The 19,602-nt window shown below is 42.2% G+C and overlaps 1 protein-coding gene across 4 annotated transcripts in view; it reads left to right on the plus strand.

Moving 5' to 3' along the window:
* The window catches only part of NCAM1 (neural cell adhesion molecule 1), a 397,179-nt gene that overhangs the window by 329,627 nt on the left and 47,950 nt on the right, over positions 1–19,602 (plus strand). For all 4 annotated transcript variants that reach the window (XM_088443021.1, XM_088443025.1, XM_088443022.1 and 1 more), the window contains exons 9-13: positions 4,928–5,078; positions 9,140–9,324; positions 10,236–10,332; positions 12,346–12,516; positions 15,163–15,294. In XM_088443021.1, the coding sequence (XP_088299147.1) occupies positions 4,928–5,078; positions 9,140–9,324; positions 10,236–10,332; positions 12,346–12,516; positions 15,163–15,294 (736 nt within the window). The remainder of the gene's footprint in view (positions 1–4,927; positions 5,079–9,139; positions 9,325–10,235; positions 10,333–12,345; positions 12,517–15,162; positions 15,295–19,602) is intronic.

Genomic DNA, 19,602 nt, shown 5'->3' on the forward strand with positions numbered 1-19,602 from the left:
CCCACAGCTTTAGGGAGCAGCCAGATGGTTGCGATGGTCCATCGCGACCATCGGGCTTGCGACGAGACCCTTGTGGTAGGGTCTCGTCCGTTGCAAGCCCCAGTGAACTTCCGGCTCTAATAGAGCCGGAAGCTCACCACTGACATCACTCGTGATGTTAGCGGGGACACCCCCAAACAGCACTGCCCGGCCATCGACCCACTTGCGAGTGCATAGCTCTTGCGAGCGGGTCTGAATCAGGCCCAATGTGTGTATAGAGCGATATCGGCAGCCGCAGGCCTGGCAGGGGTGCTGGTATCAGTAAGTGCATACGCACCTGCCGATGCTGGCAACGACGGCGGGGGGGGGGGTCCATGCTGCATTCGGCAGCATGGCATCGTTAATGATATCCCCAGATTGAGCTGCATGTACAGACAACTGGGGATACCGTTAACAACCCGCGGGAGCACTCATCGTTCATCGCTTAGTGCATACACACCAGACGATTTGAATGATATATCAAAGATGTCGTTATCGTGCATATCGTTCACAAATATCAGTGTGTATGAGGCTTAAGTCTTGTTTTTAAAAACAAAATATCCTGGTTAGTTTGTAAATTGAATCACAGTCCATAAGCACCAGTAGTCAATACATGTGTCAGCCAAGCAGTGTAATTAGTAGCTTAATAAGCAGTTTGGATTTCCAAGTATAAGAGCACATAGAGGACCTCATACAGACCCGGTCGCAAGCGCTGAGCGCTCGCAACCGGGTCGATGTTTAGGCCCTGCGCATGGGCAGTGGCCGCACTGCGCATACGCAAGCCCCGGAGTGAGAGAGAAATTCTCTCGCTCCGGAGCTCACTACAAAAGGCCCGGCTGTCGATGGTGATTGACAGCTTGACCCGTTTTGTAGGCATGGCGTGGGGGTGGTTTCACAAATGGTGGAGGAACTTAAGGAACGCCTGCTGTTTTGTGGGCTGCTGCACTGACAGCAGTAATGTCAGTGGGGAGCTTCTTGCTCGATCAGAGCAGGAAGCTCCCTGGGGCTTGCGGTTGCCGAGACCTAACCTTAGGGTTTCGTCGCAAGCCCTGATGGTCGCGATGGTCTTGACCATCGCGAACATCAACCTGGTCGGTCGCTAAAGCTGTGGGTGGTAACCCACAGCTTAGCTAGCGACCAGGAGGCCGCACTTGAAAAGGCAAGCGGCCGCCCTCATTCAGAGCGAGCGCTCGCTTCTTGCAACCGCCTCTGAATGAGGGCCAGAATCTCTTCCAGCAACCATCGGTCAAGGTAACCTGCTTCCCCAACAGGAGGCAGAAGTAAGGTGCTTATTTACTGCCTAAATAACCTGCTAGTATAAGAGAGTGAGGATGCAATACCATTATATTTACATCTAAAGGGGAAATCCAATTGCGGGAGGGACATTTAAAAAACCCTGCAGCACAGGGTTTTGCTATTCAATTACTATTCAGTAAGGTCACTGAAAACGGGGCACGGTGATTTCTATAGATGTGCTTTCCATGTGCTTTCTATAGAAATCACCCTGTATTTTTTCTCGCACCTCCAGAGCAAGTCAGATTTTTCCAAAAGTCGTTAATTTTAGGAAAAATCAGTAGGACTTGCTCTGGGACCCCGACGCACTCCCCCTGAGGGCTAATTAAGCAATTGGAAGTTTCTAATTAGCTTAATTAGTCATTAATTACTCACATTCCCAAGCAGTGTCTTCTTCCGCCGGCATCAGGAGCCGGCTCTTCTGCAGCCGCGTGAGTATGTGAATGTGCTTGAGTGATTGTGAGTGTGTATGAGTGAGTGTGTATGTGCATGAGTGAGTGTGTGTGTGTGAGTGATCCCTGGTGTTTGTGCCCCCCCTTCCCCCCCGTGGTAGTGTATGCCCCCCTAGCTGATGCTGGGAGAGCTATATCACCCAGCAGCCCCCAAAGCCTCCCAGAAGCCCCTTCCCCAGTGACAAGATGGAGGGGAGGCCACCTGGAGCTGCGGAGTGCACCTGAGACCTCTGGACAGGTGAGTATACATTTTTTTAATTTATATTTTTACGCACTGCAGGGTTTTCAGCTCTGAAAACCCTGCAACCAATTTTTTTTTATTGGATACAATGGGTATTGGGAGCGTGAATACTCATGGTAATCCAAAATTGGGTGCAAGGTTTTTTACCTCGCTAAACCTTGCACCCAATTGAATCACCCCCTAAGTGTCCTTCTAACTAACAAATGACTGCTTATTAAGCTACTAATTACACTGCTTGGCTGACACATGTATTAACTGATGGTGCTTATGGACTGTAATTCAATTTACAAACTAACTAGGATTTTTGTGGCTACAAATAATAATATACCAACCGCTCCGTATTGCTTCTATATTTTTTCTATTTTGCACTAATTTTTTATTTTAAAAACAAGACTTTTACTCTTAGTGTCCTTTCTATTATAACATCACCACAAGCTTGAGGTTATTATTATAATATTAAAGCATGCTTATGATGTTAATATCCTATGGCCACAGGTTTCAAGTATATAACATATGGCTTTAAGGTGTATGTGTGATAGCTGGCTTTAATATTACACATTTTATATAACATTGTTTTGTTGATTCATTTTTGTAGGTACCTGGTGCATTTAGAATGCCAGGGTTGTGATGTGGATGTGCCAGGGTGAGTAGTGATTGCTGGAGCAACAGAGTGAAGAGCAGAAGTAAGGAGACATTGTGTAGGGAAGGGCAAGAGGGAGAGAGAGAATAGGGGAGAGAGCAGGGAGGATAAGGAAACGGTGGCGATAGCGCCAATGTTACATTTAGTGATATTACCCTTAGGAGGCAGAGGTGGAGAAGGTGAGAGGGTTAGATTAAAAGAGAGAAGGTGATGGTCAGAGAGGGGGAAAAGGGGCATTGGTGAAATCATAGATATCACAAAAGTGAGTGAAAACCAGATCAAGTGAGTGCCCACTTGTGGGAGGGGGAGTTGGTCCATTGAGAGACCATACTATGATGTGAGAGTAAGTAGTTTAGAGGCAGAGGATTCTGTGGGTATATCAATAGGGATATTGAAGTCACCTAAGATAATGGAGAGAAGTTCTCAAGAGAGGAAGTGAGGGAGGTGGGAAGCAAAGCCTGTCCTAGCTTCCCTAATGTATGTCATCTATGATGTGCTTTGAACAATTTGCTAACAATGTTAGACAGTGTTTAATCTCACTTAAAAACCAATACGGACATTGTAATAACACACTTTAATTAAAATGGTTACTTTACTTTACATGCAAGATGGTTACACCCACTGCACTGATATCAGGAGAGCATGTTGTCACTAGCATCATACTGTGCACTGCCCTATAGTGTGATGCACAGCTGGTGTGTGTATACATTCTAAGCATTACATCCATGGACAGGTGAATTACCCTTTACTGATTGGCTATGTCTGGCCGCAGATGTCCCCCTAACCCCCCACACACACAAAGACTAGCAGACATCTTCACACGACAGTGGTGGTATTATATATCAGGTGAGAACATCTAGTTTTCTGTGTCGTGAAAACATTAAACAACTTTTGTAAGAAACTTGTCACTCCTCCATAAACACAACAATGGCAGGAGTCATTGCTCTCTTCAATCCACAAGAATATCCATCTACTTGTATGTCTTACAAAGACTTTCACTGGCATTATGGAGATAAAAAGAAGCAGAGGACAGTTAAAATAGTGTAAGGCTACCAGACTATTGTTCCCAGGGGTTGGGTATGGGATGCCAGCACTCGGGCAGTAAAAATCCAGACGCCAGCATCCTGACAGGGTTAGGATACCGACACCAATCGGTAGGTGTCCTAACCCTTCTCAGAACCCTAACCCTCCCTCCCTGGTGCCTAAACCTAACCTCCCCCCTAGTGCCTGAACCTAACCTCCCCCTCCCCGCACCCTAAACCTAACCCTCTCCCCCTAGTGCTTAACCCTAACCTTCCCCCTAGTGCCTACCCCTAACCCTTCCCCTAACCCCGCTACTTACCTTCGGGGTGCCGGAAGTCAGGATGAAGGTGACAGAATTCTGACAGGTGTCGGGTTTCTGGCGCTGTTATTCTAAGCGCTGGCATCCTATGTGTCAGGATATTGACCAGATACCATTCCGAGAGCAACGGATGAAACCTATAGGCTTTATGATGTATACTCCCATATTCACTTAACAGGGGCTATAAATGTGAAATCATGGAGGGTCTTTTAGAGCACCAACATTTCCCATATCCTTCAACAGAAGACCTATTTCCGATAGCTGCTCTACTCTTCAATTGATGGTGGGCTAATATTTATTAAGCCATTCCTGCTTGGTAGATTATACAGTGTACCTGTTCAGCAAAGCCCTGGTCAGCCTATGTTGTAACAGCTGTGTATTATTATCCTGGACAACTTAACAACAGTGCATTTGTGACTTGCTTTGAATTGTGCTTTCTGCACAGAAACCCATTTTAGATTGCAGGGGGGTAATCAGTGTACAAAGGGCTCTTAGCCATATAATCTGTGGTGTGGAGACTGCTGGCAAGTTTTCCAGATTCCTGGAAATTCTGCAGGAATAAAGCAAGTGAATGCTGAAGTGTATTTAATTCCTACTTAGAGCAAATGCAGTGATTTTGGTTGCTGAAACAATATACATGAGAGTGCAGCCTATCAGTTTACTGGGAAATGGTAATATCACTGAGACATGAGGCCAATTGGTGCCTCACACCTCAGCCTGGTGAATTGATTAATTGAATATAAGTTCAAACTTCAAAATGGCTACCTCCACTGGGAATATGTAACAAGTAAAGGGCATTATCCCAATGCCGGGCCTCCTCATTGGCTCTTTTATTATTATCTCTGGATCTGATGCTGTGAATTTCTTCTAGAACGCAACATATTAACATTTTATCTTTTAAAAGTTCTAGTGTACTGACCGAGTTCTTCTCCCCCCTACAGACTTTAGATGGACGTGTTGTGGTTCAAGGACACATCAGGATGTCCTCTCTTACCCTGAAGGACATCCAGTACACGGATGCTGGAGAGTACTTCTGTGTCGCCAGCAATACCATCGGCCAGGACACACAAGCCATGTACTTCGAAGTGCAGTGTAAGAGCTCTCATTTCTATTTCCTGTGTCACATAGCAGAACTGTAAGATTCCTCATTACCATAGCAGCACCAGATAGGCACCAACGTGTTCTCATTGTCCCTGAATGTAGCCAGGTATCACAGCACTTGTCCTCGGTGATTTGCCAAGAAAAACTAAAATGAAAGCCAAATCCGTAGGTTTCGAACAGAGTAAACTGTTTCTGTACCCTACTCATTGGCTTTAATTAATGATATCAAAGTACAAACTAAATCATCATCAAGACGGCCCTCAGGAGAGTCCAATTACCCACTGGACATTCTCTCTTGTTTTCTATATTTATACATATATTATTGTTCATTGTGTTTTTTTTATTGGTATAGTAATATAATATAAGTATAATAATAATCTGCTATACTGCTGTGGTCCCAGTGGTTTTCAATGTTGCTGCTTGGAGAAAGCAATACAGCAGCTGATATTAATATATGCAAATATGCAGAGTAATATTGTTTGTTTTTATTAACTATATGTTTAAGGTAAACTATTAAAACTCAAACATAACTAAAATAATACAAAAAAAGAAATATACCTTAATAAACCCAGATTGTTTTCTCTTGCTGCTTACCATTTTTGTGTATGATATTATCACGTTGTTTGAATCACTGTATGAGACTTATGATCCAGTTAGTAATTATACAGCAATAATGATTTTATTTTAAATAAATGTCTAAAACAAACGATGGGTGCTCTACTCCTCATCACTTAATTTATACAAAAGTATGTGAAAATTACAATTTTCACCTACTTTTGTACATGTTAAAATGGGTTTATGAAACAATCACCATTGATTGTAACAATTTTTTTTTATGCGTCTTGGAGACAAGCAAACGGTCCTGGTTATAGAACTAACAGAATATTGCCCATTATCTCTAGAAATAACATTTAATATGATTTTTTATGTAGTCTGCAGTCACAGGGTCAAACAATTTATGGATATTGTCAATTTCCCACAGTGCACAAAGGGTCTGATTCAGCAAGGATCGAAATTGCAAAGCTACACGCAGACTATAGATATATGATGTATGCACACAGGCTATAGATATATGATGTATGCACACAGGCTATAGATATATGATGTATGCACGCAGGCAGCTTTGCAATTGCGATCCCTGCAGACATGGTAATGCATCAGGAGGCAACATGCCTCCTGTGCATTACTTATCTGAGCTGCGTTGTCCAAAGCAGCATGGGATAATCTGCGAAAACATCGGCCGGCTAAGGTGACCCATGGGGTCACGCAGCTGGCCGCCGCAGTTGAGAGGAAGAGGCCAGGAAATCTCAGTCAGCCGACGGACACCTCCATTTCAGAAAACTGAGGCTTTTGCCGCCCCCTCCCAGCCCACAAATGGCAGCAGACTGTCAATCACTGACAGTCTGCGGCCAGTCTACGAGCGGGATCGCATACCTGCTCTGCACGTGCGCAGAACGGATCATGCGCCGAACATCAGGAATCTTCATTCAGCAGGTTAAATCAAGCCCAAGGTCATTTTATTTGGGTTGTAGGACATCTGTAATCCTAGGACATACTCACTAAAACAATGTTACCACATGATCCAAGGCTACATTGCTTGTGCTTTTCATTCGTCTAACATTTGCAGCGGATTTTTACATTATTTTGTATCACCAACAACTTAATTTAGCCCAGTTGTCAGGTTTCTCTTCTATTATTGATTTATCAGTTAAGGGTAATGATTATCATATATCAGTGTGACATAGCAGTATGGTAAGCTGCGTTCCTTGAGGGTGAAACAAAACAAATATATTGTCTTGACTGTCTTCATTTGCCCTCCACCTGACTTACATAAATACTTAGGGATTGGGAATGTGGAACACATTATAAATATATCATGACACACATTCAATACATCAAGGTTGTCCTGGGACGGCAAAGCTTTTCATTTTTTGTGGTCCTTCAAATTCCCCTTGAGAACCCTCCAGTAACTATAGAGCAGTGGTTCTCAGACTTGCCTCAATAGACTCCCCATACTCATTGCCAGTAACCAAGAGGATATCTACTAAAGGTTTAAGTACCCCCAAAATGACAGTAAAGATCGATCGAGCTTAGAAAAATGTAACTCTTTAGCAAGTCACCCCTAGGGGGCGATATAAAAAGAGCAGTGTTTACTGAAGCATTATTTAATAGAAAACATGGGCTGTTCATTGTTTTTTTTATGCCCTTTGGTTTTATTTCAGTCATTGTGCACATAGAATTTATAGATAATTACAATATACCACTAAAAATAGATAAATGAATTTAAATATCAAAAGCGTACATTCCAATTAATTATGCATAACCTTATAAGTATCCGTTACAACATTTATCATATAAAAACAATGATAAAAAGCAACAATATAAATCCTGTAGAGCCATTTTAGAAAACACAGCTTGGAACAATTGCTTCACTAGTAGCTAAATGATCTATTAAACATTGAAAAATATTGTTACAAAAAAGGTTTAGCTGAGACTCCTTCCACCCCTGCAGTGAGACGAGTAATGCCTCTTTCCTTTCCCAGGCTAGTGCTGCCAATATGATAGTAGTGTAATCAGATGAAAGGTGGTCTCGGCGAGTATACTGCTGGAATATCAGGGTCTTCGAGAGACACAGATTTAAGTGTTCACAATAGCTGATCTTCTTGGCCAATGAATTCATGGATAGCGAGACTCATGTGAATTTAGTGGATCCAACACATCACCTTCGGACAATTAGATAGCACAGTCCCAAATATTAACCCTCGGAGGGCTCCATGAGACAAGACTGCAAAATCCTGCAGACATCTGTGTACACTAACCACTGAGTAACTGGAGAGGGAGCTCCCATTGTGTGACTATGCGTTGGAAATAATAGTTCTATTTCAATACAAATCCATGCTGTGAGGGTGCCCCGTTCTTCTACCTGTACTTTCTGACTGTACTGCTGAACTTTTATTTAATTTCACTCTGATGCTCAGCACGAGCTTTAAATTAAATTAAATATCAAAATGAGTAGAAAAGCTAGATATACATGCTTATCTTCATGAATAAAGGGATTATTTTATACAGGGGCATTTTAAGAGAGGAGGGGGCCCGTGTGCAGCCTCCATTTGGGCCCCCTTCTCTCTGTCAGCGGCACTGAGCACTGTAGATTCTTGCTTCATGCCAGAATCTACTGCGCATGTTCAGGTCTCCAGGAAAATGGCACCTGTGCTTATTTTCCCGGGGACATGTTTCTGCGCATGCGCAGTGATTAGTTGATGCTCTGCAGTGCCTGTCCGGCGCTGCGAAGCAGCTCATCGGAATCTGCAGAGAGGTAAGCATATTAACTAATGGTGCAGGGTGTGCGGTGTGCGTCCCCCTGGACCCAGGGGCCCAAGTGCGCCGGACACTTTGCACCCATTATAAAGACGCCTATGATTTTATACCTTTTCATAGGAGGTGAACACCGATGCCTTCAATTCTATCACCATGCAGATTACAGTTTATGGGATTTTTTTGCTATAGTAATTTGATTCTCTAACTTGCATAGTCTTATACATCATAGAAATGTAAATTTTTTATATAATTATTTTAAAAAAAGATTGCAGTTTTTTAAATGCGTATTTATGATATATGGCAGTGGTTCACAAACTCGACCCACAATGCACCCTAACAGTCCATGTTTTAAGGATATCCATGCTTAAGCTCAGGTGGTTTAATTAGTACCTCAATCAGTTTGATTATATTATATGTTCACAAGAATGGATATCCTAAAAACCTGAGCTGCTAAGGTACCTTGAGGAATGAGTTTGGGAAACCAATAAGAAATGGGTTTCATCTTATTTATAAGACCATAATTTTTATGTATCTAAGTTGAAGAATAGAATCACCTTTATTTTATTTACTAATAGCATATGGTATTTGGGTTAAGACAGGATTCCAGAATTGTAATGTTCTTCCTATATGTGCTACATTTTTAATAACATTGGTACAGAAATATAGAAAAAATAATTATCATTAAAGGAACATTTATTGAGTAATGAGAATATTTTCTTTTTCACCTCTTCCAGATGCCCCCAAGATAAAGGGCCCAGTGGTGGTTTATACCTGGGAGGGGAACCCGGTTAATATCACCTGTGAGGTTCTTGCTTATCCCCCTGCAAGAGTATCCTGGCTCAGGGATGGACAACTTCTGCCAAGCTCCAACTTTTCCAACATTAAGATCCTTAGCACTCCTTTTGCTAGCAGCCTGGAGGTACAAAAAGTCCCCAAACAATCAGGACTTTATTTTTTAAGTAATTTGCATGCTCAGAATGACAATATTTAGCATGTAATCTAGGGATCAGTAAATATTAAAAAAATGATGGTAAAATAAATGATGGTAAAATCAATGATCGTAAATAAAATGATGGTAAAAAAAATGATGGTTAAAAAAATTATGGTTAAAAAAAAATTATGGTTAAATTATGGTTAAAAAAAATAGTTATGTATCATCAAAGGTTTTATGCAGAACCCAAATACAATACATACATGTAGGTGCCAGCTTGTTCTCTTGTGATCATTTAATTGATCGCTTAATAAAACAAATCAATTAATTTTCTGAATTGTTCCCCGTGAAAGTGAAGGGTTTGTGATGCTCACATAATTGGGATTATTCTGACATTCAGCAGAAAACGATAAACACTGAGATACCATTCTCTTCCCAGTGGAGTGTTTAGCCATTCTGTTGCCAAAGTGCCATCTAACGTAGCCTCTATCTCATTCCTGATAAAGACTAAGATAAGCATTTACAAACAGTATGAGGTGTGGGCATGTGGAAAGGCAAATATTGCATTTTTTAAGTAAAGATAATTAATCCATACACTTACATAAAGAACATTTCTATTGTTAAATAGAGTCCCTTTATTTTGCCACCCCGTAAATCTTTATGTCTGAGACTGCTGCCTCAGAGTGCCTCGTCATAGGCACACCACTGTCCCTATTATATACCATGGCATAGGATACATTTTACCAGCAATAGGGAAGACCTATGGCAGCACAACAGGTTTTATTTTAGAAATTCAGAGAACATCAGCAGCTATTTTTTTCAACTGCTCCTTTTTCATTTACTGAAAAGTACCTTTTTGTGTATACTCAGGCCCTGTAAGTATCTCTTTATATCACCAGATAAACCCCGATTCTGAAAGTGATTTTGGAAACTACAATTGCACTGCAGTCAACAGCGTTGGGCAGGAGTCATCTGAATTTATTCTCGTGCAAGCAGGTGAGTAACCTCATCAGACGGTGTAATGGTTAGCATTACTGCCTCACAGCAGGTCGTGGGCTCAATTCCAACTACGGCTCTAATTATGTGGAGTTTGTATAGTTTCCCTGTGCTCGCGTGGGTTTTCTTCCGGGTACTCCGGTTTCACAACAAAAATTAACCCTAGTGTGTGTGTGTGTACATGTGGAAGGGATTGTAAGCTCCACTGGGGAAGGGACTGATGTGTATGGCCATGTATTCTCGGTAAAGTGCTGCAGAATATATTTGCGATATATAACTAACTGGTAATAATAAATAAATAATCCAAGTCCTGGTTTCCAGGAAGCATAACACAAACTTACGTATGTCTAGTACTGTATACGGTAGATAAGTTTGATATATGCATTTTATTTTAACCCTAGAAATATAAATTAATAGTATTCTGAGTTATGCTTGCCTGCCTTTTTATCTTGCTTATTCATTATCAAAGTAAAATGCTACAGAATTATCAGAGGAGTATAATAATGAATGCCAAACATATTGTGAAAAGTCTAGCGTACTGGGAAATATTGCCTCATAATGCTGGAGCCAGGACTCTGTCTTTGTGGAGTTTATATGTTGTCCCTAGGATGCTCTAGTTTTATTTTCACAGTCAGAAGAGAGAGAGAGAGATGGTCATTAATTGTACATCGGAGATTGTGTAAAATACGCACCCTCCACATGGCATTTTGGTAAAATCATTACAGTGCCATTTATACGCAATTTGGCTCCCAGTGCAAAAGTTAAAAATGTGCCCCCACCCCCCCCTAGACAGTTTTTGTCCTCCTTGTAGTAATGCCCATTACACATTATGCCGCACACCGGAGTGCCCCTTACACATTATTCCACACACCATAATGCCCATTAAACATTATGCCACACACTGTAATGCCTATTACCAAAGTGCCACTTACATATTTGCCACCTGACACCATTTTATGCCCCACAGTAAGGCTTCTAATTACTTTTAAATGACCTGCTCATTGTCAGGGGTCTTATACAGTGCCCCCAGTAGTGGTCCCCCTATTCAGTGCCCCAGGTAGTGGTCCCCCTATGCAGTGCCCCTTACATAATGCCCTAGTAGTAGCCCCCCCTTATATAGTGCCCCCAGTCCTAACCCCCCAGCAGTGCCCCCAGTAGTAGTCCCCCCCAGCAATGCCCTCAGTAGTAGTCCCCCACCAGTAAACCCCACCTATGCAGTGCCCCCAGCAGTAATCCCCACCTATGCAGTGCCCTCAGTTGTGGTTCCACCAGTGCAGTGCCCCCAGTAGTGGTCTCACCAGTGCAGTGCCCCCAGTAATAGTCCCCCCCAGCAATGCCTCCAGTAGTAGCCCCCCCAGAAATGCCCCCAGTAGTAGTCCCCCCACAGCAACGCCCCATAGCCCCCCCAGCAGTGCCCCCAGTAGTAGTCCTCCCAGCAGTGCCCTCAGTGGTAGTCCTCCCAGCAGTGCCCCTCGCCCGGCCAGACACACACACAAAGAAAAGAAAACTCTGCTTACCTTGATCCCCGCTCCGGCATGCTCCTCCCTACAGCGTCCTCCCGGGCCGGCCCGCTCTGCATGATGGGTCCCTCCCATCACTCACTGCAGGAGCCGGAAGCCCGGCTCCCGCAGTGGGTACAGCAGCCGATTAGAGTCTGACAGACTCTCATCGGTTGCTAAAACAAACACACAGCAGCAGGCGCCGGCGGCTGTGTGCTTGTTGCTAGTAGTGTAGTGCGGACGGTACTTATGTGCCGTCCACACTACAGCCCTGCCTGGGTGACTAACAGATGCTAGAGGTCCAATAGGACCTCTAGCATATGTTTCCTCCTAGGCGGCGGCCATTTTGGGAGGGCTGTTTTCTGCAGATTTCATGCGAATGGCTAGTCCGCATGGAATCTGCAGCCACCTCGCCCCACAAGCCTCCACGCCCCCAAGCCACCGCGGGGGCCGCGGGGGCAGTAGTTACGCCACTGAGTGTAACTTTCACTACATTTTTCACATGTTTTCGCAGAAACTCCTTCTTCACCGACTATCATCGAGGTAGAATCTTACTCAAGTACCGCCATGGTGGAGTTTGAAGAGCCAGACTCAACTGGTGGTGTACCCATCCTCAAATACAAGGCAGACTGGAGACTCAAGGAGGGAGAGACATGGCATAGCTCCAACTTCAGTGCCCGAGATGGTAATGGAGTAGACTACTTGAAATTCTTCTTTCAAACTTGATTCTAATGCATGCTGGAAATAATACATACTTAACTGTGTATAACATGTTTTATAACTTTTTTCACCCAGGAGACAAATTATATGTCCCAATCAACTATGCAAGCCATTTTCCATTGTCTCACTAAGGGGTCTATTTATTTATCATCTCTCAATTTAATTAAACTTAAGATTTTCACCTAGTTTTGTAGAAATGAAGTGTTAGGGTTATTCATCATTCGTGTAATGCAGGAGCTATCACTGATATCTCCTGGTTACAATTGTCCCCCGACCGGGGGGCTGGCTGGGGGGGGGGATGCAGCACACACTTCGGTGGCTGCTGGTGCGGTGGCAGGGCTGGGGGGTTTGGGGTTAGCATTAGCCAGACCAAACAAGTTGGAGGAGAGGGCAGCCCCGACCAAAGCCAGCGCTTGGTGGGGGAAGCCCAGACTGAATCGGGTGCTTGGTGGGAGTAGCCCAGACTGAAGGAAGGAGGTGGGACTTACCCTGGGAATAATGCAGGAGGGCAGGAGAGGATCTGGGACTGTCTGCACCCGGAGCTCACTTGTTGCCAATAATGAGTTAAGAAAATCTTACTTTACAAATGCTTCCTCCTGCTTCTTCTATGAATCTCTGCCTGACACTGCAGATAGGCAGACGAGCAGATATAGCCAGAGCAGAGTACATGATGATCGCTGTCTCAATTATTTATAAAGCAAACTTTTCCTAACTTATTTTTAATTGGCAGCAGATAATGACCATTATATAATTGATTATTCGGCTTGCCCGAGACACTGCACATGCCCAGGATCATAAAGCCACAAAGACACACACGCGCAAACTGAATGGCTGAAGATTAACGAGGATGCTGTCCTGGGGGAGAGATTTTACACACATCCGAAAAACAGCCTACGCAGAATTGGCTGCTTTTGGAAGTGCTATTTATATACAACCTGGGTAATGAATAGCTCTGGAAATACAAATTATCACAGCTACTAATCTTTACATGATGAATAGACCCCTAAAGTACAACTGGTTATAATTTTGGGTGGAGATTGAAGAGATCGAATTAAAATTACTTTCTTACATTCCTCCAAGAACCTCTGTTCATTCTTCTGATTCCCCTCTTCCTGCTTGGCCTGTTTGAACCTTGTGTAGCGGCCTTTTCCCCATGAACTTCCCATTCAGGTGAAGGACACTGACACCTATCAGAGGCAGGGCAAGTTATAGTTCCAGGCTTTCACATAAAAATAGGCCCTTTATCTTGGCAGCATAATTATGACCAGCTGCCTTGCTGGCCACACAGTCGGCCATAAGTCATAAGTATTAATATTGTATTTATATTTTGCTCATAAATTATAACATATTTCTATTTGTAATGATTTAGGGAGACATTGGGGCTGATAGTGTAGGGGGTACACACCCATGTGGCTCCGGCAACACCCATACAGCACTGGTGACAGCTCCTACCCTTCTCAGTGTAGGCCCTTGAACATTTTCGGCAGTAGACCCTTGTAACCTATAAGCAGGTCCTGACCAGAGGTGTATTAATGCCGGGGAAGTGTAGAATGTGCAGCGGGTCCCCCTCCTCTGAGCAACGCCCCCCCCCCCCCAAGTCCCACAACTTACTTTGCTATGGCAAGTGGGTTCCTCCTCTTCTGTGGCGGCATCTTCCCAGGTATATACAGGAAGATGGAGCATGCGTACATTAAAGCAAAGTCTCTGGAAGACTACTGGAGTCTTTGCTTTCACTGCACTACGCCATCTTTACGAAGATGCCACTGGAAAGATGGTGCCGCAGGGGAGGAAGGACCGCTTTCCGGAGCTAGGTAAGTATACTTTGGGTGCAGGGTATGCAGTGCTGGCCCCCCTGTAGGGGCCAGGTCTTTAAAGGTGGAACTGCTATGCCCACAGGATGTAGTGGTCATGCCACATTTCAGTATGTAAAGAGGGCCCCAGGATTCACAATGGGCCTGGCCATACACCCCATAGAACCAGGGTGTGAAAAAACTCCTGGGGCCCTGCATAGAATGCAATCCAAAACTTTATATAGGTTTTTTTTGGTGGAATTATGGTTTAATCATATGTTTATATATATATATATTAATATTACTTATACAAATTAAAAGAAAATGGAAGACCTGAACCCATCGAAGGGACAGACGTAACAGTGCACTGAATATTTACGCTAGAACCTGCTTATGTTATCTAGAATAGGATGAGGGGCATATCCGCACACCCTGCACCCATTTAAATATACTTACCGCTCCATCGGTCCGGCACTGGCTGGAGAAGTCACAGGGAAAGTGGTCAACACGGCCATTTTCTGGTGATTCGCTCATGTGCAGTAGAGATGTCCTGGGAACACGGCATGGGCGCCATGATCCCGGAGGCCAGCGCATGCGCAGTAGACAATGCCAGAGTCTACTGCACCGCCGGAGAGGAGGGGTCCCGATCGAAGCCTGCACACGGTCCCCCTCCTCCCTTAAACCGCTAGTAAAAGGATTACTGGTAGTCTGTTGATTGAAAATAATAGTGGTGACAATGTCATTTATCTGGCTAAGTGTATTTTGTCCTCACTTTGAAAGTGTAGCTTTTTACTTAAGCACAAACCTTTTTCTGCTTGCAGAAAGTTCAGAGGGCGCTCTAACAATCGTAGGCCTAAGGCCCGAAAGATCATACATTGTCAAACTGTCAGCCATTAACGGCAAAGGTGTCGGAGAGTCATCCCAACCATTTGAATTTGTGACCCAGCCAGTTCGTAAGTAAATCCAGAGCTCTTGTACTATTCTGGGTGATGTCTGTTACTGAAACACAGCCTGTTAGTAATACTATTAATATTGCTGTAGTCCATTAGCTATATAAAGGCCATAAAGTATACAATGTAGTATTACTGCATATCACTTTAGAAATGTGTGATAATGACACAATATTGTATAATGTGTACTGAGTAATGACTCAGTATTGTATAACATCAGATTGATTTGATGCAGGGCTCAATGTTCCTATGGTTTGTGCTTTAGGAATTGTCCTGATCCCCAAAGGATTTAAGGGGTTGATCCAGAATTAAATACAAGTCCATTTGCAGAGCGAAGCTTGTGTGTTTTTGCTCTGCAAATGCTCTAGAACCAAATTACCTCAACTATGGACGATGCAGAGGTCTATGCATCTTCACCTGCTTCTCTAGTGGTGTAACTGGGTGGTAACGGGAAGTTCTCATGTATGCTAGGCACAGAAAGGGCATGTCAATGGAATTGCGCACTATGCAGTTTTGCTGGTATGCATAAATATGCCTGGCATCAGATGGATCTTTTGCAAGTGCCAGTGATAATTATGACGGTTTTGAAACCAAGCGTACGGATAGGGGTGGTCCGGGCATGGAGCATTGGTGCAGGAAATTATATGCATTTACTTCCCCCCATGCAATATGAGAGCAATTATGGCCGACTTGTGTTCAACTCTGTATCGGCTCCTTACTTTGGACTTGCCATCGCCACATATAAGACAGAGCACCAGGGACCATTGTTATACTGCTTGTGCGTTACCTCTGTTATACATAGTAAAGCAGAGCCGTAACAAGGGCTCCGAGCGCCCTGCGTTGGCCCCTCCCCCTTAGCGCATGACGTCATGCTGTTACGCATAAGGGGGCAGGGCCACCAGCAACCGGAACTGCAGGAATGTGAAGATGTTCCGGGCAGCTGTAATTATGGCAGGGTGCCAGCCTGTAGCGTCCAATGGATGACACAGGCAGTATTGCCGCAGCAATACTGGCTTCAGGGTGTCTTTCCAGGCTGTGGGGTGGCGACTGTGACGCCCACAGTGCCCTGTGCTCCGTGCGTCCGCACCGGTCGCACACCCCTAGTTACGGCCCTGTTGTAGATTCACAGGAATTAGGCTGGAAATGCAAAGGAAAGAGAAGGTTACATAAAGAGAAATAAGTAACAATTGTTTCTGGAGGAAATAATATTACAGAAACTAGAAGTGGTAGTATAACATTAAATTAGGTGGGTGTTGACATCATAAGTGCCGACATTGTGGGGTAGACATTATAAATATCGACCCAATGACTACATCTCAAATTGGGTAAGGTGCACTTAAATTCATCATTTGTTATCTAGAGTATAAAATGTGTTGGCTTTTTGAATTACTGCTCTTATGCTTTTACACAATGATGACGTGTTTACAATGTCTGTATATATAAATTCCACATTACAATAAGTATATATTCTGCACCCTTTGAGTAGATAGGTTACAGCCTTCATTCTTAATTTACAATTTAAAATGTCAGAATAGAAATAATATTTAGAGATGTTATACAGGTTGAGTCTCACATATCCAAAATATTCCAAAATACAGAATATTCCGATATACGGAATAATTTTGGCATGACTGAGATAATGAAACCTTTGATTTTTGATGGTTCAATGTACACAAACTTTGTCTAAGGCACAAATTATTACAAATATTGTATAAAATTACCTTCAGTGTGTGTGTAAGGTGTATATGAAACATAAATTAATTTCATTTCTGTACACACACTTTGCTTGAGCCACAAAATTATTGAAAATACTGTATAAAATGACCTGCAGGCTGTGTGTATAAGGTGTATATAATACATAAATGCATTCTGTTTGTATATTTGGACCCCATTCCCAAGATATTTCATTATGATATGCAAATATTCCAAAATACAGAATATTCCGTTATCCAAAATACCCCTGGTCCCAAGCATTTTGGATATGGGAGACTCAACCTGTAGTAATAATTTAAGATGTGATATATTTATCTTACACATGTACAGTATTATTATAATGTACTTGGCTACAATGAAGATACACAGAAAGGTGTATGTACATTATAAAATTATATCTTCTTCAATTGGTACTAGAACATATGTGATGTATATATCATTCACAATGAACATAAGATGTACAGTAACCATTGTTACAGAATACAACAGTGTACCCATTATCTGCCACCTCTCTTTGTGGTGAGTGTCTTACAAGCTTTTGAAGGTATTGTTTTATTTAGCCAGAAACAAAAATGTAATTTTAAAACATGTGTAGTGTCCAAGTGGTAAATGGGAAACACAGTTTCCCTTTCACACGAGAAAGTTTTAGGGTACTTATAATGTCGAAACGCATCACACAGTCTCCAGTGTGACACCAGCATTTATTTACATCACAGCACAAGTTATTTATCATAACAAATATTCTGATTTCAAAATTTAAGACAACTTAAATGTATAGAGCCTATATCTTTTTTATCCAAATTTGCATTTTCATAAATATAGTAACATGAATTTGCAGCCTCTGTAATAATTTGCTATTCATTATAGATGTATTCTGACTTCATTTTCATTTAATTCCATTACATTGTGTGTTCACATATTTAATTTTAACTCATCCTTTTTTTTGGGTTGTTTTTTTGGTCCCATCTCACTTGCATTCTCTTTTATTTCGAACCATCTCTCTCCTTTTCATCTGTCTGCAACCTACTGGAATACCACAGATTTTTCACAGCCACGTAAGTGCCTCTTTGCAATCTCTCTCTCTTTCCATGACATCAATTACATCATTGAACCTGACTATCCCTGCACACAACTTCCCAGGGTGAAGTAGGATTTCAAATGCGTTGGGTTGTGGCAACAATGTTTTATAGATTTAGGCTTTTTATCTTGAAGCAAGATGGTCTGAACTGGAAAAGGTTAGACTTTATATATTTTTTGAAATAGAGGTGTTGTGTCAGCATACTACATTTATAATATTATATTACAATATAACATAATATAGTATAATATAGAATACAGCTGGGAAGGGAGGTGAAGACAGGACTGTACTCACTAGTGGGCCTGCCTACTCTCCTGGCTGGATACTCCCTTGGCTGAATGTTGTCCTGGATTAATGGAGGAAATAATGGTATTTAGTTACTTACGTTAATGAAATAAATAACCCTTACTGTACCGGTGACCGGTACTCTTTAATTACTGTATGATGGTTTTTATATAAATTTAGTTTATACATAACTAGCAACAGCATTATAAATATCAGTTCCAGATTTGACATTAATACATAGCTGTACTCCTATCAAATTATATGTTCACATGTTGTGTTTAGAGATGTTATTGTTTAAATCATGCATGTAGTTATAAGGGATGAGTATGTCCTGTGTCCTAATTAAAAGCCCAAACATTCAGATTTTTATATTTAAATACCTCCATTGCTGATGTACACATTAATGATTACTCTTCAATTACTCCACTTAACTGCATAATACATAGTTCATTTAATTACATACTTCTCCCAAATGGCACGTTAAACAGTCACTATTTACCCTTATTGGGGGAGATTGGCAGAAGTCATTGGGGAAGACTGGTGGAACCTGGTGCGACTCCTATGGTAGGAAAACCTCGCTCGTTTTTGCTTGAATAACCTGCTTATTGAATATCCCCCATTATATATGTTTGGTATCAATATAAAATCTTTGAAAAGAGAGCAATATTACACAATAGGAAACCTCTCTACTTGTTAGGAAGAGGACTGCAATGAAATTGAAATAATAACTTCAGTACATTCCAATAACTCAGAAAAACATTTTTAAGACAAACATTGTACTGTACATTTCTGGTCAAACCTTTTAACCAGCAAAAGTACCTCTTAACCGCACTTGATTAAAAAAGTATTTCATATGTTTCCAACACAGATAATACAGTATACACACTAAACAGACATTTGCAAAATATGCTTTCATACTGTATTTCAGCATTTCTGTACAGCTCACTTCATCCTCTCTCGATAACATAACAATCAGTGGAGATATAAATGTATATTTTTTTATTATTGTTAGATAGGATCTGTAATAGAACATTATTAGCATTTTTTTACAGAAGCAACAAAATAATGTAGGAGACAGTACACAGGTAATGACCCAGGACAGCTCCTGTCCAGCAGGGACATACAAATGTCCTGTGGACTGTAGATATGACTGGTAGTGTACAGTACTCTTTCATGTTCTTCCTTTCATGTGCTAGAAGGGAACAGTCTTCTTCTGCCGTGGGGATGATCACTAC

This window comes from Taudactylus pleione, unplaced genomic scaffold (assembly GCF_031769625.1).
Source record: "Taudactylus pleione unplaced genomic scaffold, aTauple2 ptg000322l, whole genome shotgun sequence".
Taxonomy (NCBI): Eukaryota; Metazoa; Chordata; class Amphibia; order Anura; family Myobatrachidae; genus Taudactylus; species Taudactylus pleione.